The sequence below is a fragment of the Calonectris borealis genome, chromosome 6 (assembly GCF_964195595.1).
Source record: "Calonectris borealis chromosome 6, bCalBor7.hap1.2, whole genome shotgun sequence".
Classification (NCBI taxonomy): Eukaryota; Metazoa; Chordata; class Aves; order Procellariiformes; family Procellariidae; genus Calonectris; species Calonectris borealis.
Genome location: NC_134317.1, coordinates 26,535,759 through 26,556,173, shown reverse-complemented (window position 1 = coordinate 26,556,173; position 20,415 = coordinate 26,535,759). Strand labels below are relative to the sequence as shown.

General features: G+C 35.3%; 1 protein-coding gene across 1 annotated transcript in view; it reads left to right on the top strand.

Annotated features, from left to right (window-relative positions):
- The window catches only part of TTN (titin), a 246,608-nt gene that overhangs the window by 78,465 nt on the left and 147,728 nt on the right, over positions 1–20,415 (top strand). Inside the window, exons 90-127 of the mRNA XM_075153897.1 lie at positions 38–316; positions 411–689; positions 788–1,066; positions 1,595–1,882; positions 2,037–2,324; positions 2,852–3,142; positions 3,845–4,132; positions 5,153–5,245; positions 5,367–5,649; positions 5,917–6,100; positions 6,457–6,546; positions 6,629–6,896; positions 6,997–7,257; positions 7,851–8,060; positions 8,169–8,246; positions 8,361–8,387; positions 9,078–9,125; positions 10,084–10,140; positions 10,248–10,325; positions 10,612–10,866; positions 11,522–11,614; positions 12,182–12,259; positions 12,950–13,018; positions 13,636–13,719; positions 13,963–14,025; positions 14,286–14,384; positions 14,739–14,819; positions 15,380–15,457; positions 15,652–15,732; positions 16,135–16,212; positions 16,433–16,513; positions 16,708–16,791; positions 17,103–17,201; positions 18,381–18,458; positions 19,336–19,410; positions 19,576–19,650; positions 19,905–19,988; positions 20,247–20,309. Coding sequence (XP_075009998.1) covers positions 38–316; positions 411–689; positions 788–1,066; positions 1,595–1,882; positions 2,037–2,324; positions 2,852–3,142; positions 3,845–4,132; positions 5,153–5,245; positions 5,367–5,649; positions 5,917–6,100; positions 6,457–6,546; positions 6,629–6,896; positions 6,997–7,257; positions 7,851–8,060; positions 8,169–8,246; positions 8,361–8,387; positions 9,078–9,125; positions 10,084–10,140; positions 10,248–10,325; positions 10,612–10,866; positions 11,522–11,614; positions 12,182–12,259; positions 12,950–13,018; positions 13,636–13,719; positions 13,963–14,025; positions 14,286–14,384; positions 14,739–14,819; positions 15,380–15,457; positions 15,652–15,732; positions 16,135–16,212; positions 16,433–16,513; positions 16,708–16,791; positions 17,103–17,201; positions 18,381–18,458; positions 19,336–19,410; positions 19,576–19,650; positions 19,905–19,988; positions 20,247–20,309 — 5,367 coding nt within the window. The remainder of the gene's footprint in view (positions 1–37; positions 317–410; positions 690–787; positions 1,067–1,594; positions 1,883–2,036; positions 2,325–2,851; positions 3,143–3,844; positions 4,133–5,152; positions 5,246–5,366; positions 5,650–5,916; positions 6,101–6,456; positions 6,547–6,628; positions 6,897–6,996; positions 7,258–7,850; positions 8,061–8,168; positions 8,247–8,360; positions 8,388–9,077; positions 9,126–10,083; positions 10,141–10,247; positions 10,326–10,611; positions 10,867–11,521; positions 11,615–12,181; positions 12,260–12,949; positions 13,019–13,635; positions 13,720–13,962; positions 14,026–14,285; positions 14,385–14,738; positions 14,820–15,379; positions 15,458–15,651; positions 15,733–16,134; positions 16,213–16,432; positions 16,514–16,707; positions 16,792–17,102; positions 17,202–18,380; positions 18,459–19,335; positions 19,411–19,575; positions 19,651–19,904; positions 19,989–20,246; positions 20,310–20,415) is intronic.

Sequence of the window (20,415 nt, the reverse complement as noted above, 5' to 3'; positions counted from 1 at the left end):
AAATGTACTTCTCTGTCTTTTTTATTTGCATGCTTAGAACCACCATCTTTTGTGAAGAAACCTGAACCACTGAATGTTTTATCTGGGGCAAACATAACCTTTACCAGTATCATAAAAGGCTCCTCTCCATTGGAAGTTAAATGGTTTAGAGGTAGTGTTGAGCTAGTACCAGGACACAGGTGCAACATCACCTTGCAAGATTCAATTGCAGAACTGGAGCTGTTTGATGTACATCCACTTGAGAGTGGAGACTACACCTGCCAGGTCTCTAATGAGGCAGGGAAGATTTCTTGCACAACACACCTTTTTGTCAAAGGTTTGTCCAGACTACTGTTTCTTATGCTGCTTATGCTTCTAAAAATGATCTCTTGGCTTTATTTAATTTCTTTTCTTCCCATTGTTCATTATAGAACCTGCCAAATTTGTGAAGAAGGTGAACGATTTAAGTGTCGAGAAAGGGAAAAATTTAATCTTGGAATGCGCATATACGGGTACTCCACCAATTTCAGTGACATGGAAGAAAAATGGAGTAAAAATAACACACTCTGAAAAGTGTAGCATCACCACGACAGAAACATCTGCCATACTGGAAATCCCTTGTAGCAAACTAGAAGATCAGGGGCAATATTCTTGTCATATTGAAAATGATTCTGGACAAGATAATTGTCATGGTGCAATCACAATACTAGGTGCGTCAAGCCACCATCACTTCATCAAGGGTTATTTGAACTTCTAATGGTCATTGCGCAATACCTTTTTATGCTAATGGTGTGTGTTTGTTCTTCAGAACCACCTTACTTCATTACACCCTTGGAGCCAACGCAGGTGACTGTTGGGGATTCTGCATCCTTACAGTGCCAGGTTGCTGGAACACCAGAAATGATTGTATCGTGGTACAAAGGCGATACAAAGCTAAGAGGAACGGCTACTGTGAAAATGCACTTTAAGAACCAAGTCGCCACTCTGGTTTTCAGCCAGGTAGACAGTAGTGACAGTGGGGAGTACATCTGCAAAGTAGAAAACACTGTTGGGGAGGCTGCTTCATCATCTTTGCTGATGGTTCAAGGTGAATATTTCATTTTAAAAAATAGGAAAATGGGCTATTTTTCTTAAGTATGCTTTGCTATTTTGAAAAACAAAGATTACCTTTTCCTTGTTAAATACTTTACTGTTTCTTGATGTGTAAGATACCCTGTGGCACTGTCTTCTATTACCAAAGGCCTACCAGTAAAGCTAATCAAAAACATCTCTTACTGACCACAGTTCTTCTGTAGGGATACAAGCTTCTGCATGTTCCTTCCCCGTTGAGGATATTGCTTTGATTGTTTTCACCATCAACAGTCCTGAGGGATAAATAGGCTCACTGGGTGTAACTGAGGGCAGAATGGTTATATATTTTCCTGCAACGGTATGCACACTGCTCTTTTCACATCTGGTTCCAAATACATGATATGCTGAATAACATTTTTAATCAGAAATTATGAGCAAAAATCCAGCATACTCTACAGTATATTAGGTATGGATTATTGGTGAGTACAGCAATAGTTGCATATCTTCTGAAAGCCCTCACTGTACAATACCTGTTTTCTTACAGAGCGTAAACTTCCTCCTTCTTTTACACGAAAATTAAGAGATGTTCATGAAACTGTTGGCTTACCAGTTACATTTGATTGCGGCATTGCTGGTTCAGAACCTATTGAAGTATCTTGGTTTAAAGACGGTGTACGTGTAAAAGACGACTACAATGTTCACGCATCCTTCGTAGATAATGTAGCAACTCTCCGGATTTTGAAGACAGATAGGAGCCTTATTGGGCAATATACCTGCACAGCTACCAATGCGATTGGGACTGCTTCTGCTAGTGGCAGGCTTGTCCTTACAGGTCGGTGGGCTGTGAAATATTTAACAGAAATATGTTAAAACTCACTTTTGCTTCATGTATGGATTTAATAATGTACAAATAATATTTCTTTCACAGAGGTTTAAAGCAAATCGAGATTTTAAAGTGATGCTTTTTTATTTCTTTCACTCTTCAGAAGGGAAGACTCCTCCATTCTTTGACATCCCAATTACACCTGTGGATGGTATTATTGGAGAAAGTGCTGACTTTGAGTGTCACGTTTCTGGAACACAGCCTATTAGAGTCACTTGGGCAAAAGATAATCAAGAGATTAGAACAGGAAGAAACTACCAGATCAGTTATGTAGACAACACAGCCCACTTGACCATCTTGAGAGCTGATAGGGGAGACTCTGGAAAGTATACATGCTATGCTAGCAATGAAGTTGGAAAGGACTCTTGCACAGCTCAACTGACTGTTAAAGGTACTGAATAGATAATACATTGTGTGTACATTTTTCTTCCTTTAATTATAAAGTAAGTTAGTCTTACTGCTGCAAGATAAGTTTGAGAAAACTTTTGAGGTGTAGCTTGAAAGTACCTATCTAGAGATACCCATGAGTCCCTTAAGGGAATTAGGAAGGGTCACTAACAACAATGGCAGGAGAAATGGAAGAATATTTTCTTTGGCCTAATTTCTTTATAGTCTTTGGCTTATTTTTTTCTTGAGAACTCAACAAAAATCTTGGTATTTTTAGATGGCACTTGACTTAAAATCAATGTAAGAGGATTTTTTTTTTCCAAATAGGAAAATCAACTACGACAGTGATTGTAAGAGCAAGACACCTGCTCTTTATCTTGGCATACTTTCACTTAAAAAAAAAATCCTATTTAAATGAGAGCAAATATCTATTCCCCAATGTTGAAATTTTTCTTGAAACCTTTTCTTTAGAATTTTTCATTTCAGGTTTGATTCATAAAATTTGAAAAATATGTTCTTTTTTTTTTACAGAACGAAAAACTCCACCTACTTTTACTAAGAAACTGTCTGAAGCAGTAGAAGAAACAGAAGGGAATGAACTTAAACTTGAGGGCCATGTTTCCGGCTCTCAGCCTTTGACTGTTGCTTGGTATAAAAATAATCAGGAAGTTCATTCAAGCCCTCATCGTGAAATATCTTTCAGAAACAATACCTTACTTTTGCATATAAAGAGCGTAGAGCAATCAGATGCTGGTTTATATACCTGTAAAGTGTCCAATGAAGCAGGAAGTGTGTTGTGTACATCTTCTGTTGTTATCGGAGGTTAGTTGAAGTCTTATTTTTCTTCACTTCTTGCTTTTCTTTCTTGTATGTTAGCTGCAAATATACAGCTTCTATCTTATGAGTGGGTTTTAATTACCTTAACAGCAGTAATTTGTCCTGAGTTAAAACACAAAATCAAGGAATCCTTTTAATTTTGTGATTAAAATAAAACAATATTTTTCAGGCAGGGGCTTCTTTACTTTTTCACTGTTTGCTACAACTGATCTAAAATGAACATTGAAATCTTTGTGACAGTTCTGTTGAACTTTTAATCGTTCTCTTTTCATGGAATAACAGTTTTTCTGTGCAATTACATCTAAGTTTGGGCAGCCTTGACAGTGTGTTGTAGCAACACGGCACTTCATTATAATACTCTTGCAGGAGATTGCATATTTGTTTCTTTAAAGGTGCTCATATAGTTTTGCAGCCTAATAGCAGCGCTTTAGTTCTTATACTATTTTTTGCATGTGAATATCCTTGCTATGTGGAGAAAAGATATTTCTTGCATGTTTGCATAGAAAACATACTCTCTTCATATTTATTTCATTTTCTAAATCTATCATTGACGTCCTCAGACTTCTGTTTATCCTCCTTCATTCCTTGCCACTGTCTTCTTAAGAATCACATGTATCTCTTTTTCTCTTACATTCTTAATCATACTTTCCTTCCTTGAATATTCACTCAAGCATTTTCATATTCTAGAACCTAAAAAGCCTCCAGTTTTTGACCAGCCTCTTCAGCCAGCAGCAGCAGAGGAAGGTGATACCCTACAGCTCCGCTGCCACGTCCAAGGATCACAGCCAATCCGGATTCAGTGGCTGAAGGCAGGGAGAGAAATAAGAGCTTCAGACAGATGCAACTTCAGCTTTGCTAATGGAATAGCTCTTCTGGAACTTGCTGCAGTTACCAAATCTGATTTAGGAGAATATGTATGCAAAGCTTCAAATACAGCTGGCACTGATACTTGCAAATCTAAAGTGACAGTTAAAGGTACAGTAACATGGAGAAAATCAATGCATATGTTGGAAATTTAAAACAAAATTCCATCCTGCTTTGTTTTCTGTGGAACAAAAATGTTAATAATCTAATAGCAAACAATTAGTATCTTTTAGTTCTTTGCAAAACTGTACAATCTGGGAAGACAGTATATTTAACAATAATTTATATATAAATAGTGACATAAACAATGGGAGATCAGTGTCAAATCAATAGTATATTCTTACCAAAAAGATTAAGAATTTAGTTTCTAAATCTAAACACTGAATTTAAGAAAAATGCAAGCTAAATGAGTGAAATTGCTTGGACACGCATATTTTATGGAAAGGATGGGAACAGTGGTGTTTATTAAAGGAAAATACAGAAAGAATTTGATTGAGCGTGTGGTCTTAGAGGCTAATTGCTTCAGGACTGTTACAACTAAGATGTTTTGACCTTTTAGCTGAAAGTAAATATTGTCTAAGCGTGAGTCCTTCCACGTAGGTCTTGTCTTACCATTGCATAAAAGACATAAGAGTTCAGTAATATGTAGAAATAGTATCTTTTGCACTACATGGGTAGCTGCAAGGCTAAGAACTATGCAAAACGAAAAAAAAACTAATTTAACAGATCATTGTTAAAAAAATGCAAGTAACTCTTGGCTAAATTCTAGGGTGAAATTTCCAGAAACAGACAGAAAAGAGAATACCTCACTAAAAACTGATCCATTTTAGAAAATGAGGCTTCTTATTTGCACCTCCATCTATGAATTTACATCCATGCAGAATATAAATGACTTGATTGAAATTAATGAACAGCACACCATGGCCCACAGTGTTCAGTTTCATCTGGAAAGTAAAATACAAGTTAGTTAAAACAGTATGAAAGTATTTTGCATTTTTATCTCTTGCATAATATTTTGTTCCATCTACGTAATTAATTCCTTTTTTACAATTCCTTTGGAAGCATCATCATGCATGAACATAAACTATTACATGAAACCATCTGTTTCAATTTTTTGACTCTGTTTTTTAGAAAAACCAGCAGCTGCACCAGCAGCTAAGAAAGCAGAAGTGGAAGGAAAACTTTATTTTGTGTCAGAGCCTCAGAGTATCAAAGTCATGGAAAGTAAGAACTCTTTTCAAAAAGTGCATTGTCTTCTATTTGCCTATACCTTTTGTTTGAGATTGTGTCCTGCTGTCATAGACAGCTGGAAAGACTTCTCTTCCTAATTTGCATCTTTCTGCAGAGACTGTTGCAACATTTATTGCAAAAGTTGGAGGAGACCCAATTCCGAATGTTAAATGGATGAAGGGAAAATGGAGGCAACTCAACCAGGGAGGTCGCATTATAATCCAGCAGAGAGGAGATGAAGCCAAACTAGCAATAAAGGACGCAATAAAAACTGATTCTGGCATGTACAAATGTGTAGCTTTTAACCAGCATGGTGAAATTGAGAGGAGTGTAAACCTAGAAGTTGAAGAAAGAAAGAAAGAAGTTGTTGAAGGGGATCTCAGGGCAAAACTAAAAAGGTATATGGAAAGTTTTTATTAAGAGATTAATAAGATTAACTTGCCATCAACACAGAAGAAACATTTTTTATTATGTATCTCAGATCAAGATATAATTTTTTAATATTCATTAAATATGAACAAGTGTGCTAAAAATAGAAGCACCTGACTAGACTAAACTAAAGGATTCCACTGCGCAGGGCAGCTCTAGGCGGATTCTTTTTTTCAGTGAACAACTTTCTAGGAATGAAACATTGTATATTTAACTTATGTCATTGATTTGAATAGCACTCCAACAAAAAGGAGGGAAGAAGAGGAAGATCAACCTATTGATATCTTGGAACTTCTCAAAAATGTAGATCCCAAAGAATATGAGAAATATGCTCGCATGTATGGAATTACAGATTTCCGTGGCCTCCTGCAAGCCTTTGAGTTATTAAAGCAAACCCAAGCAGAAGAAAGCCATAGATTGGTAAGATATGGTGTGATTGCAGCATTGGCTTTGTTAGGAGTAACGCAGTTCCTTTGAACCCTTTTGGTGTCCATGCTCTGATGTAACTTCATGTGCAGGAATATCTGGTTCCTCTTTAGATCTTTCACTGACAGTTCTCCATTTCTTCCATGCTCAAACCCAAGAAGAAGGAATGGGCCTTCTGGTCAAGTATGTTCTGTCTTCATAACTTGGCTGCAATTTTTAAGATGGGAAGATACACTAGTTACAGTACAGTTACAGAAAATATGATGTAGGAACAAATTCTATGTTGGATAAACATGACAGCTTGACATTTAGTATCCTTTAATCTTTGAGTACATTCTGGCTTTTTTCAGGAAATTGAGCTCACAGAAAAAGCTCGAAGAGAAGATCAGGAATTTGATGAACTTGTAGCTTTTATTCAGCAACGACTCTCACAGACAGAGGTAACATATTTTTGGGCTGATTTGTGAAATATTCAAACCCATAACAGGGAATTTGAAACTAATCTAAACTAATATTTTTCAGCCTATTACTCTGATCAAAGACATTGAAAATCAGATGGTTTTAACAGATGAGGATGCTATCTTTGAATGTGAGATTAAAATTAACTATCCGGAAATTAAACTTTCATGGTATAAGGGAACACAGAAACTGGACTCCAGTGACAAATATGAAATTAGAGTTGAAGGTGATCGTCACATACTGAGAATCAGGAATTGCCAACTCGAAGATCAGGGAAATTTCAGAATAGTGTGTGGACCACACATTGCCAGCGCCAGGCTAACTGTGATTGGTAAGTGTACTTTTGAAGTATGTATTTGAATTAATTTAATTTATTTTAATTATTCCACTGTCTGATGTCTGCTAAAATGTATGTTTTAACACGCTAATAGAACCTGCAGTTGAACGGCATCTTCATGACACTACTTTCAAGGAAGGAAACACATGCACGCTATCTTGTCAGTTCTCTATCCCAAATGCCAAGTCTCAGTGGTATAGAAATGGGAGACCCATTAAGATAGGAGGGAGATATTCAACACAAGTCTCTGACAAAGTACACAAACTCATCATCAAGGATGTTAGAACAGAAGACCAAGGACAGTATACCTGCAAGCTTGACGATCTAGAAACAACTGCAGATCTGGCCATTGAAGGTTTGTAAACAGATATAGAATCTCTTTATTACAGTAGTGATAAACAGTTTCTGGATGTTCCATTAACAGAACAAATGAAAATAAAAATAATTTCTTAAAGAGATATTCCCAAACTTGGAAACAGACTAAACAAGAAATTTTACTGTCCTTTCTCTTTGAACAATATCTGACCTACTTGTGTGTAAGTTAGTATCTTTAACTAAATCATCATTACTAATGTCCCCTGGTCCTCAATCAATCTGAGTCATACTTGCTTTTATTTTCTTTCTCTCTGATACTCTTATATTTTCCTAGGATTTCCTCTTTTTCTTAATTATTCTTTATCTTTAATTTCCTTAATTGCTTCTCTTGTATAATTTATCTGCACAGCAATCTTGTTATAGTTGTACTCTTATGTCTTCTAATCTTCATTCTGACATAGAAAACTTCATAGAAGATGGAATCCCTTTTTCTTACTTTACTTTTTCAAGATCTATTGTTATTATCTCTTATTATAATGCAGCTATTATTATTAAAACAATGAGAAGGAATTAGATAAGCTAAATGGCCTGGTGGTGCATAACGATTTATATATTTTTTGTTTCTAAAAACAGCTGAACCAATTCAGTTCACAAAGAGCATACAGAACATTGTAGTGAGTGAACACCAGTCTGCAACCTTTGAGTGCGAGGTGTCTTTTGATGATGCAGTTGTGACATGGTATAAAGGCCCCACTGAACTGAGAGAGAGTCCCAAGTACAGCTTCAGAAGTGAAGGTCGCTGTCATTATATGACTATACACAATGTTACTGCAGAAGATGAAGGTAAAAGTGCATGGAATATTTGTGCTGATGCCATTCTTTTATCTGATTTTGTTGTCTGCTTTTTTAATGATAAAGGCATATAAATATCAACATACTTGGCTATTGCAGGTGTATATTCTGTAATTGCTCGTCTTGAACCAAGAGGAGAAGCAAGAAGCACTGCAGAGCTCTATCTGGTAACCAAAGGTTAGCGAATTTGCTAAACAAATTTGTGATCATAGCCTTCTGCAAATTTGTGAGTTTGAAACATGATTCTGGAAAAATAAATAGTCCTAAAAGAAATCAAATATTCTTTTGCAGAAATCAAGCTGGAGTTGAAGCCACCAGGTAAAGATCATGAGCAAGACTGGCACAAGATCATGTCTATACTCTGTCACAGATTTAGTGCATTGCTCTGCTTTATTTTTTATTTTCAAACCCTTTTTTCCTGGTTATAGTAAGTCAAACCTACACCCTGAAAAAATATTCCTCATCCATAGATATGAGGAACTATTTATTCTCATAAATAGTGGCAATGAACACTGTGATAACTCCAAAATCTGTGATATTAATGTGTCTGGGGTACTATTTTGTACAATATGGGAAGCCACATTCTCTAAAACACAAAAGTTTATTTTTGTTTGAATGACTGAGGAATAGAACAATGAGGAATAGACCAATTGATAGATTCTATGTCCTCTGCACAACTGAAAAAAAATAATCAAGGAGGCAAAATGAGTAACAATTATCTCCTTATGATATATAGTGGTCTTCTTTTCTGAATATTCTTAAGAACTTACTCGAAAATGATGCAAGAATTATTTAGAAATAAAATGAAACAGTGTAGAGTCTGGCCAGAGAAGAAAGATTAATGAAATTACTTATCTATTGGTCAGCTAGCTTATTCTTGAGGAGCAAGCTAGCATCCTTGTATGATAGAACAGAAAGATTAAAGCACCATCAACTACTATTCTTGGGGACAACATATTCAAATCTATTATTTTTTTATTAAGTAAACTACACATTTTGATTTTCTAGATGTTCCTGATGCCAAGGTTGCAGTTCCACCTCAAAAACAAGCTGAAGGTAGGGTAACAAACCATACTTGTACCATAGTGCTTTTTATAGCTGCACTGAAGCAGCAGGCCAGTGGGAATCTCAGAGAAAAATATCAAAAATATAATAAGTAATAAAATAAAAATTATTACTTATCACTACTTATCACTCGCTCAGTGATAAGATCTAGTTAATTGTCTCTATACAAATATGATATGAGGAAGGCTTGGCTTGGATAGGCTTGTTTTGCTGTGTGGAAGGTGAAAACTATACACAGGTAGTGGTAGGAATGAAGCCTTTTCTCTTAAAAAGAGTTTGTCCTTTCCATCTTGTTTTCCTATCAGTCTCTTGTTTATTCCATCTTCCTTTTATTTCCATTTTCCTCTTCTGATCATTCTTTATTTTCACCTTTTCTTCTTTTCGCCACAGAAATATCTTTTAAACAAGCTGTCTGAATTACTATGCCTTGAAAAAGAAAAGGAAAATAAAATACAAATATTCTTTTAAAGCCATAAAATGTATTCCACGTTTACTGCAAATGGTGTCTCTCCCCAGGCTCTGGTATTGGACTACAGACTACAAACATTACGTGTATTTCTGTTACGTTCAATAGTTTACTATGAACCTTAGAAGTTCAATCTTCTTGGTTTCATTTCCAGGATAATTTGGTAAATGTTTGCAGTGGCAGCAGGAAGGGAAAGATTTGATATTTAAATTAATTACTATCAGCAAAGATAGGAGAGTGATGGCAGCAAAGAAAATAAAGCTGAGAAGGGTCAGGGTTCAAATAAAGGTAGACTGAGAATTCCCACTCAAAATATATTCTTCTAGCTACAGTGTACTGTCAGAATGAGCACCATGTTTGCTTTTATTCTGCAATTGCAATAAAATCATCTCATCTATTTTCCAAATGCACTAGGATTTTTCTTCATTTACAAGAAAACATCATACTCACATTTTATTCTAAATATTTCGTTTTTCCTACAAGCTGCCCCTATTCCTATTCTTCTGCCTCTTGTTCCACCACCAGAGGAGAAAAAGCCAGGTAAGAATACTTAAAGTATTTGGACAGTGTGTGCATGTTTCATTATGACTGTTGATTCTCTTTTTTTTTTTTTTTTAATTTAAATTTTAAAATATATTTGTTTTAAGCAGAAAAAAAGGTTCCAGTAAAGAAAGTCTCGAAAAAACTCGTTAAAAAAGGTCCTGAAGAAGTCCCACCACCTAAAGGTAACCTTTTTTTTTTTTTTAACTTTTTAAAAAATAGTAAAATTACATTGTGGAAACAAGGCAATTTGTTTTGAATTACCTTGAATCAATCACATCTGTTTGATTTTTGTCTTTATGTTAAAAACATACACATTTAAAATCCAAGCTGGTTAGGACTGCTTAAAAAATAGTCACTTCTTTAAACCATCTATGAGGGTGAAATCATTTAATTAACTGTGAACATCCAATATCCCTTGCAAATTTCAGGCTATGATATGAATAATCTATTTTATTCATTTTTTTTAAGTTTCTGAGGTGCTGCCAGAGAAGCCCAAAGAGATCAAAATAACATCCATGGCAAGGAGAGAACAGATTCATGAAGAAAAGAAGGAAATATATGAAAAGCCCAAAGAAACTTATGAAGAATGGGAAGAAGATTATGGAGAAGACCATGACTATTATGTCAGGGAAGAAGGCTATGATGAAGGGGAAGAGGAATGGGAAGAAGCTTATGAGAAAAGAGAAGTGACTTATGAAGAAAAACGGGTCATTCATGAAGAAGGTATTTTAATTATCATACCATTTTATTTCTTCTCTTTTCTTGTATTTATTATTAAGCCCAAAAATTTTGAGCCAGGCAGCATTTCTTGGAATTTTTTTTTTGTTACAATAACTTGAAACTTAATATGCTGCCAAGTTTTAACTGGCTTTTGATGATGAGACATGGACTCTAATATGGCGAGGTATAGATTGAAAGGTAGAAATTGATACACTGTAATTTGGTTGCCAATGGAATCTGCAGATAGAGACATCTTTAAAACCTAATATGAGTTAATAGTTTAAGAGGATACATGTCATTTTTAGTTGTTTTGGATATTTCTTCTATCATTTGCATGTATTCTAGATAAACTTGATTTAGGTTAAATGTTTCACACCTTAATTGCTTGACGTTAATAGCTGTATTTCGCAATTCTTTGCATGCTTTAACTGTCTTGGGTAGGAGTAACATGTATGCCTCTAGGAACACAATTTGGCTGTGATGAGAAACCATCAAACTTGGAAATAAGCAGAAAATTTTACTGCAACAATTGTATCTCCAAAACTCTGTGTGTTTTTCAACTTCATAAACTTATAATGTTATAACTAATAATGTTTGTGTCTATCGAGAGTTTAGACAATGTATTTTTCATCATTAAACAATGTTATTATTTTTAAAGTGGTTGAAGTTCCTAAAAAGCCTGTGCCTGACCGAAAACCACCAGCAATTACAGCTGAAAAGAAGGAAAAGAAAGAAGTAACAGTTCGTAAAGGTATGACTTTCCTGCAAAACTAACAGAAACATGCAGATTAAGATCTCTTATGCATCTCCTTCAAGCTGAACTGTGGTAGTTATTCACATTTCCTTGAAAAGGAGAGAATTGTCTTTATGTTGGACAGTGACGTGAGCAAGGCTCATGGCAATCCTTCTTCTTCTCCCACCTCATATTTTCGAATACAGAGAGAATAGTGGCAATGGTGGTTGAAGCAAACCAAGAATTGCTGGCAAAATCAAACTAAGCTTCAGTTATCTTTCTTTCTCGCTATATATTAGCCTTCGGCATGGGTGGTGCTTTTAGGCCAGTGAACGCTGCACTTCTGAGAAGTGTCCTCCATTTAGATCACCGCATATCTCTCAGGGGAGGGTGAGCCTGATCACCTGTTTCACAAGTACCTTTACCACCACTGTTCACCACCAGTGAACAATGCGCTGAACAACGCACAGGATGCGCAAAGGTTATAACATCCTAAACAAGAAAACAGCCAGTTCTACCTGGTTTGTGTCCAGAAAGTAATTTGCAAGATGATTTAAACAATAAATATATCTGAATCACTTACAGTTGTCAAGAAACCTGTCGACGAAAAAGTGGAGATAACCACTCAGAGGGTTGCAGAAGAAAAAGTCAAACGGGCTGAGGGTAACTACAGTTTAATTACCTTAACGTCATCTTTACATGAAAGTAGTGGCTATTGTTACTTAGCTGATCTGCATATGCTTTATCTTCTTTTAACATGGGTCTGATAAATTTTTCAGTCTTTGAAACATCTAATAAAAGCCTCTGCTGAATTGTATAAAAGGAAGATGAAAAGCTTTTTAGGGGAAAATACTAAATGCAGATGCGAACTACCAATGCTTTAAGAAAGGATGTGAGTGTAAAATTGCACTGGGTGAAATGGTATATTTCACACTAACTTGAAGATGTGAAATCCCCATCTTCCTCAGATTTCCATCTTGACCTGTCTACCAGGATGTCTTGGTTAATTGTTTGGTTATGAAATAAAGATGCATCCTTATTCTCTTGCCAACCACCTCCTCTTGTATAGCATTTCCCATTCTGCAGCAGGAGTCTGTTGGTTGCAATTCAATATACATCAATGTCAGGATATGACCTGTGTACTAAATGTCCTGAGTTATCCAGCCCCTTTAGAAGGCAGCAATAAAAAGAAGCAAACACATTCCTTCTGTTGCTTTGCATGGTTCCAAGGAGCCTGACTTAGCTACTGAGTTAGATTATGTTTGTCTTGTTTGTTGTTTTTCCAACATCATTGCTAGAAAGCTGTAGACTTACTAAATACATGACTGAGTAACAAAATTTTAATGCCTACAGTTACCAAGAAAGTTCTACCACCAAAACCTACACCAATGATCATTGAGGAAAAAGTTATGAAAAAGGAAGGTAGAGATCAGCATCTTTCAATTGCAGTTTACATTTTTTCCAGCACCCTGTGTGTTCTTGTGCTTCTGGTGAATATGTGGGCCTGTGTGTATGTACCTGGATCTATTGTAACAGTCGTGCTGTGACTACTCTCAGTGTTTAAATAGTATGTGTACCATGCTTTTATCTTTCATAAAGTCTGTTTTTAACATGTTTGTGGTGAACCTTTTGATTCTTGTTTAAACAGCCTACAGGATATTGCAGTGTGATTTAGCTTTTTCTTCATATATTCTGCCTGCTGGCCTATGCTTACATAATAATGGCCCAGTGCCCCAAAATTTCTCTGAAAACCCACCTTTGGAATTCTTCTGATATAGTATTTCCAAAAGCCTGTGCATGCATTTATTTTAAATTTTCGTGTTAAAGTTGTCTGTGCCTTCAGTCTTTAACAGATATTAAATATTACACTTGTATGCTTGTTTTGTGTTCAGTATTTTAGAATATGAATACTGACTGTCTAAATATGTTTAAGACTTAAATGTGCAATACAGATACAGATTTGATAAAAACTCACATGCTGACTACCACTAATGTGGATCTAGAATAGAAAATACTAAAACAAAATCCTATCTTTAAAGTACCGACAGTAGAAACATGGACTGTTTCAGAAGAAAAGATGTCGGTTTCTGTCCACAGAGAAGAAGAGTATTCATATGTCACAGGTATGTACAAAACCAAAAATCTGTGCACCCGAATCAAAACAATCTTTCAATCCTACTAGATTTTCTTTTAATCTATTTTTATGTATAGCAAATTACATATTTAGACACATCATATATTTGTTTTTCAATACGCATTGCCTCTTTTTGTTCATTGTGTTATGTAGCTTCAGTTTTCTTTAGATTAATAGTTGTCAACATTTCAACTATTTTATCTTAACATTGTTTAAATGCTTTTCTTTGAAGAGCCAACAGAGCATGAGAAAACAGTTGAAGAAAGATTCTTTGAAGCTGTTTACCCAGTTGAAGGTAGATTGATTAAGAATGAGAGGCTAATCAATATTTAAGATTTTTAAAACAATTTGAATCTGTAGTTAACCAAAACTCATTATGAGATTTGCACATGCTGTTGGTTTTCTGGATGAAATTCTTTTACATATTAGCATATGAGTTTCAGTGACCTTTGTGTACTGGACACACATAATATCTTCTTAAAAGCTTTTCAGATTTACTACGGACATTGGTATTTCCTATCTCCAAATTTAATATCTTTACAATTCTTATTGTAGCACATAAGGAAGTTGAAGAGGAGGAGGAGGAAGAAGAAGAAGAAGAAGAAGAAGAAGAAGAAGTCATTTCTACAGAACTGGAGATCCCTCACGTTGAAGGTGAATAAAATCTTTGTATCATCATGCGCTCCATTTTTCTGAACTTTCACATTATCTGCCTGTACCACTCTTTACGAAAGGATAGCATACCAGAGCTGAAATCTTTCCATCTCTCTGTGGCTCTACTCGTAAAAGTTCAAGGCCTATTGCATTTCTAAATCTAATTCTTCTTCATCACTGCTTTAAATAATGCTTTGAATAGCTTTTTTTTGAGATGAGCATATTGTATGTTTAATAAAACAACATATTTTTTGACATATAGCGTTTGCTTATCCAGCGTGTTGAAAGTAGCCTACTGTGATTTACCAAATATTTTTACTGTCTCCTAAGTGTTCACCACCTATCTCTTTAAAGTGCCTGAGATACCAAAGAGGCATGTTCCAGAAGAAAGAAAGCCCGTTCCTGTCCCTAAGAAAGAAGCTCCACCAGCTAAAGGTATTTCTACTGCCCTAGTGAAAAAAGAAAGAAAAAAGCAAAAACCAAACAAATTGTCTTTCATTATATTATTTTTCACATTTTCTTGAATATATTTATGAATTTACACTCTAGTGGTTTGGTTTTGCATTATCTCCATATCATTATTTGATTTTACATTATCTCCATTATCTCCATACTTTCACTTTTTCATTTGTGCTATAACTTAGCTTACAGCTTGCATTTGCCTCAGCTTTGGCCCTTCTCTTTCCTAACAATCTTGTGCTTGTTGTTTGTATTTAAGTTGTGTGGCTTTTGCAGACAAGGGTAGGGTGTTTTTACTTCAATAGAGTGTCATGAAAGGTGATAGTGCAGAAATGTTAAAATTGGAATTTTATACCATATCATAGTGTCTTTCCCATATAGTCCACTGTATGTCCAAGTGGTTGTACATTGTATTGTGTTGCAGTGCTCAGCTCCTTGTCCAGACACTATGTTCTATAAAGCAATTTTGGATTACTGAAATCTGGATGAGTGGTCCAGAAACTAAAGCTCTCTCACTTTGACAATGTTTTCCAAAGTGCCTGAAGTCCCTAAAAAACCTGTTCCAGAAAAGAAAGTTGCTGTTGCTAAAAAGGAGGTGGCTCCCCCAGCAAAAGGTACAGCATCTTTTGAATGTGGGCTTTAACCAGTCCCGTACTATTATTGTGCTGTTTCCCTGACTACTATTACTTCTCAGTATAAGCATATGATAAATACAGTCTTTGTGTGTTATGTTGTATGTGTGTTCTCATCTAAGACAAACTCAAAAGCCTTAGAAAGATTACTTAAACAAATTTTAATACCTTTAAAGTTCCTGAAGTGCCTAAAAAACCTGTGCCTGAAGAAAAAGTACATGTTCCTGTTCCCAAAAAAGAACCTCCACGTGCCAAAGGTATACTTAGTGATGGAGTGTACATGTACCTATTGAATATCTTTTTAATTTTTTTTTTTTGTTAGCCTGTACATAAACATGTTTGTGTTAGAAATTGATTTTTATGTATAATTCCCTGTGCATATATAACAATTTTTAAGGCCAGGTAACATAGTTGAGCAGCTCTTTCTTCAGTTAAGGAATCAGTCTTAAAGCACTTGATAGGCTACCAGATACTGATTTGATTTTTTTTTCCCCCCAAATATATGTTACTCTTGTCTCATACCTTTCTATGTTAAATATATGAATGTGTCATGTGGTGTGTCTTGATATTCTTATAGATGGATTAATGAAATTCTATAACACTCTAATAAATCTTTGAAATATAAAATTCAGTTATATCTTGGATTTTTTCTTTTTAAGTGCCAGAGGTGCCTAAGAGAGCTCCCCCAGAGAAAAAAATTGCTGTTCCAAAAAGAGAGGAAGCTCCACCACCTAAAGGTACACTTAAATAAATAACATTCTTTTCTTGTTATCTTAAGCATCTTGTTTATGTCCAATCTTGGCTTTGATTGTTAAGTGAATCTGGTTTTAGTTGTACTCCAGTTACATTAGCTATGTATCTTTTGTGTCAGTTTTGTGGATAACTGTGCTATAGATGCAGTCTTCAAACACCTGTAATTTTAGTTACTTAATATTATTGTAATTCATATCTCTGAAGTGCCAGAAGTACCTAAGAAACCAGCTCCAGAAGAAAAAATACCACATGTTCCTAAAGTAGAAGAAGCTCCACCTGCAAAAGGTACAATATTGATCACTGTAATATTATTTATTGTAGTCTTTGGAACATTGCATTTGTCTCAGCTTGCTCAGCTGTTTTGTTTTGTAAGCAAAACATGTCCATGTGTAATCTTTTTGAATGATACATTTCTGTTATGTGATGCTTTTGCCAGTTTTGCACTTTATAGGTCCTAAAATTAAATACTTTTTTTTAAGTGCCTGCAGTTCCTAAGAAACTTATCCCTAAAGAAAAAGTATCTCCTGCTGTTCCTAAAAAAGTTGAGGCTCCTGCAGCTAAAGGTATGCTTTCCAGTAGAAAGAAAGTATATGCTGTTTCTCAGCTTTTGTTTATATGTTCTGTATTGTTATCAGTCATTGATTTGTGCTTCCCCTGTGAATTCTGCTGTTCTGATTTAGTGACAATGAATCATTACAGTATATGTGTTGTGCAATGCTTACAAAAATATTATTTCTAAATATTGAATCTCTGTTATGTGTTATGTGCATAGTACCCTTAAGCAATTCTTTGGAAACTTAGATTTAGCATTTTCCAACATTGCTTTCACAATGGAATTAGAAAAGCATACATGTAATATTATTATCTTTCAAAGTCCCTGAAGTGCACAAGAAAGCCACTTTTGAAGAAAGAGTACTTATTACAGAAGAAAGAGTATCTGTTGCCATTCCAGAGGAAATCCCATCACCTGAAGGTACACTATAAACAGACAGTAGTGAGAACCTTGTGCTTTGTCTACAAGTCTGTTGTTCTAAGACCAAGATCAAAATACACAAAAATTTTGTGTCAGTTGTCTTGTATGAGTTTTGTGTTGAACATTTTACAGACTTGCAAGCAGTTAAGAGCCTCCTGAGTGCCATTTACCATTTCAGTCTTGAATGCCAGGATCCCACCCCATTGACATGAATGGAAACTCTACCACTGAATACAATCATCTTTGGATCAGGCTGTCATGAAATCATCGTTAAGAAGTATGGGTGTATAGTGTTGAGATTAGACTCTGCTAATTAGGACTGTAACCATCCATTTGTCATACTCCCATACTCCAGGGCTCTCTGTAGCCCTGCAGATAACAATGTTATTTCTCTCTACAGTCTTAGCTTCTCACCAGCTCTTTTAGTTCATATTGTCATACTCAGGGAAGGTTGAGATCAGTTGTTTTAAATTAGTATAATTCCACAAAATATCTACTTCAAGATAGCTGAAATCAACATTTTGACCATTTTTATATCCCATTAATAACTAGCCAGTCAAGACAATTTACATATTCTATTAAAAAGCATAAATGAGTTTTTAAAAACAGATATGGAAATTATCTATCTAAAATATGAACATGCAAATATATATTCATATGGATACGTGCAGTGTTAATTTCTGTTTGTCTCCTGCAAATTAACCTTTTACCCCAGAACAAGTTGATGTTTTTCCTGATACAGTCACATTTGTAGATGTGCACATGCCAGACTTTCCTTTCAATTCTTGACCTACCCTTCTCATCTTGTTCCTGTCCTTCTTACCTTCATGTAGCTGGATCAAGGAGCAACCTCTAACTCTTTGACTGTTGTTTCCCTCCCTCAGCTGTTGTGATGGGGAACTTTGGGGAGCTGAGGCATTCTAATGAACTGACAGTCGACCAGTAAAGGATATTTGAGAGATAAAACAGCACACAATAGGCTACATGGGGCATGGACAAAACACATCATTTAGAGCAAATCATACATATATATGTGCACAGCACTTTCTGTATTGTATGCATATCTGTCATTGTCATATAGAACTTGTAAGAATTGGGTTTCATTTTCTCCATCCATCAATCCCCCCCCTCCATCCATCCATTCACCAAAAATACTAAAACTAACAATCTTCTTTAAAGAACCAACAGTTGAAGAATGGAGTGAAGAAGAAATGGAGGAAGTGTCTATTTCCGTTCACAGAAAAGAGATTTCTGAAGGTATGACCACAATTCAGGAATACTAGCCAAAAGCAAAAAATAATTTTTGTTTTGTACCAAAAATAGTGTGAATTAATATCTACTCTATTAATAAAGAAAAATTTACTACTATATAAATGTTTCATATCTTATAAACTTTAATGTTAAGAACATCTACAATTTCTATTACTTGCTTTTGAAAAGTGTAGTAGTTAATACTGTTTTAATACAGTGAAAATAATGAGGTGTCTCTTGGATGTTGAGAATTATTAGCCCTTCTTTTTTTTTACAAAGATTCTCTGTTGGAAGTTCCTCTTCCACCAGGTTGCCTGGATGAAGTAAAGGTCCTTCAGAATATCATGGTGCACTCTGGTTCCTCAGACCATTTCATTGTAAAATGACTAAATTGTTTCCACCCTGTAAGTTTATTGGTGGTAACATAATTCTGTGAAGGACGGTAATACACTGATTGAGTCAGTTTCCATTACAAGTGACACTGTAGAAAGTATTTTCAAGAAATGGCTTTAGTGAAGGAATTTTCTCAGTACTTGGGAGATAGGCTTTCTCCAAGTGAACAAATTCCAACATTAGTGAACTAGTGGACAGAGGAATGGAAAGTGCTGATCTAGTACTTCGAATGCTGACATTTTCAGATTCCACAGAAATACAAGATGAGAGCTGAATCTCAGTTCCATTTAAGTTGCTTGGAGTTCTTCCATTGGCTTCAGAAGGAGCAGGAGGGTTTGAATGTAGATTTCGTAATACCAGAGGTGTCTGTTAGTAAAGCACACTGCTTATTCTTGTCTTACAATTATTTTATTGCTTACCAGGGCTATAAAGACAGTAAAAGATGTCAAATACTTAAACTCAAGTATTTTTTTATTTTACTCTTTTTAAGTGACTGAAGAAGAGTCTTACTACGTAGAAGAGAGGGTAACTGTTCCTAAAAGAGAGGAAGCCCCACCCACTAAAGGTATATGTTCTTTTCATTACAAAATATTGGTTGTTTCATCATTCTGAGCGTTATGTTGCCACTATATGTTTATTTCCATTTGTGTTTTTTTGTATTAAGGAAATGTGTGCATGTTATAGTGATACTACTCCTCTTTGTAAAACTACGTATTGTAATCTTTTAAAGTGCCTGAGAAGCATAGGAGAGTTGTCCCAGAACCAAAAGTTCCAGCTGCCCCTAAGGAAGCTCCAGGAGTTAAAGGTATAAAGCAGTTCCTCATGTGGGTGATGTATCTTCAAGGGGATTATGTTTGTCTTACTGTCTTGTTTGTACATGTTGACATGGGTAGTGTCTGCTTCCAGCGATGAACGGTTGTCTCATATTCCATCTTGTACTATGAAAAGTATTGTTTGTGTCAACTCAGTAAAACACATTGTAATGTAGTAGACAATTACAAATATTACACCTTAATATTCTTCCTCATCTTCCTTCTCATCTTACTCATTTTTCTAAAGTTCCTGAAGTTCATAAGAAAGCAGTTCCTAAAGAGAAAGTGCCTGTCCCTGTGCCTAAAAAAATGGAGGCTCCACCAGCAAGAGGTATATCAGTGGTTTGTTCCTATTGCAAAAAATGGGGGTTTTGTTGTATTGCATCTTTAACATATATGTATGTTGATAAAAATATATATATCATATATCAAATTTCTTCAACATTAAACATGTACTTACGTCTGTTTGTCTACAATATGGCCCGTGGCCTGTGTCATCTTGATGAGATTTATGTGTTATTTCATCTTTTAACTTATGTTTGTTGCTGAAATCAATCAAATTTTCTAAAGTTGCATAATCTTTTTTAAGAACTTGCAGAAGAAGAGGTGCCCACTCTTGAGATAGAAGTTGAAGCACCTCCATCAACCAAAGGTAAACAAACTGAGTATATTATTATCATGGAGATTTTTTTGTTTGGCCTTGCAGTATTTGTGCTTAGGCATTTTACCTAAATAAATTTTTGTCTGTGAGTATCTGT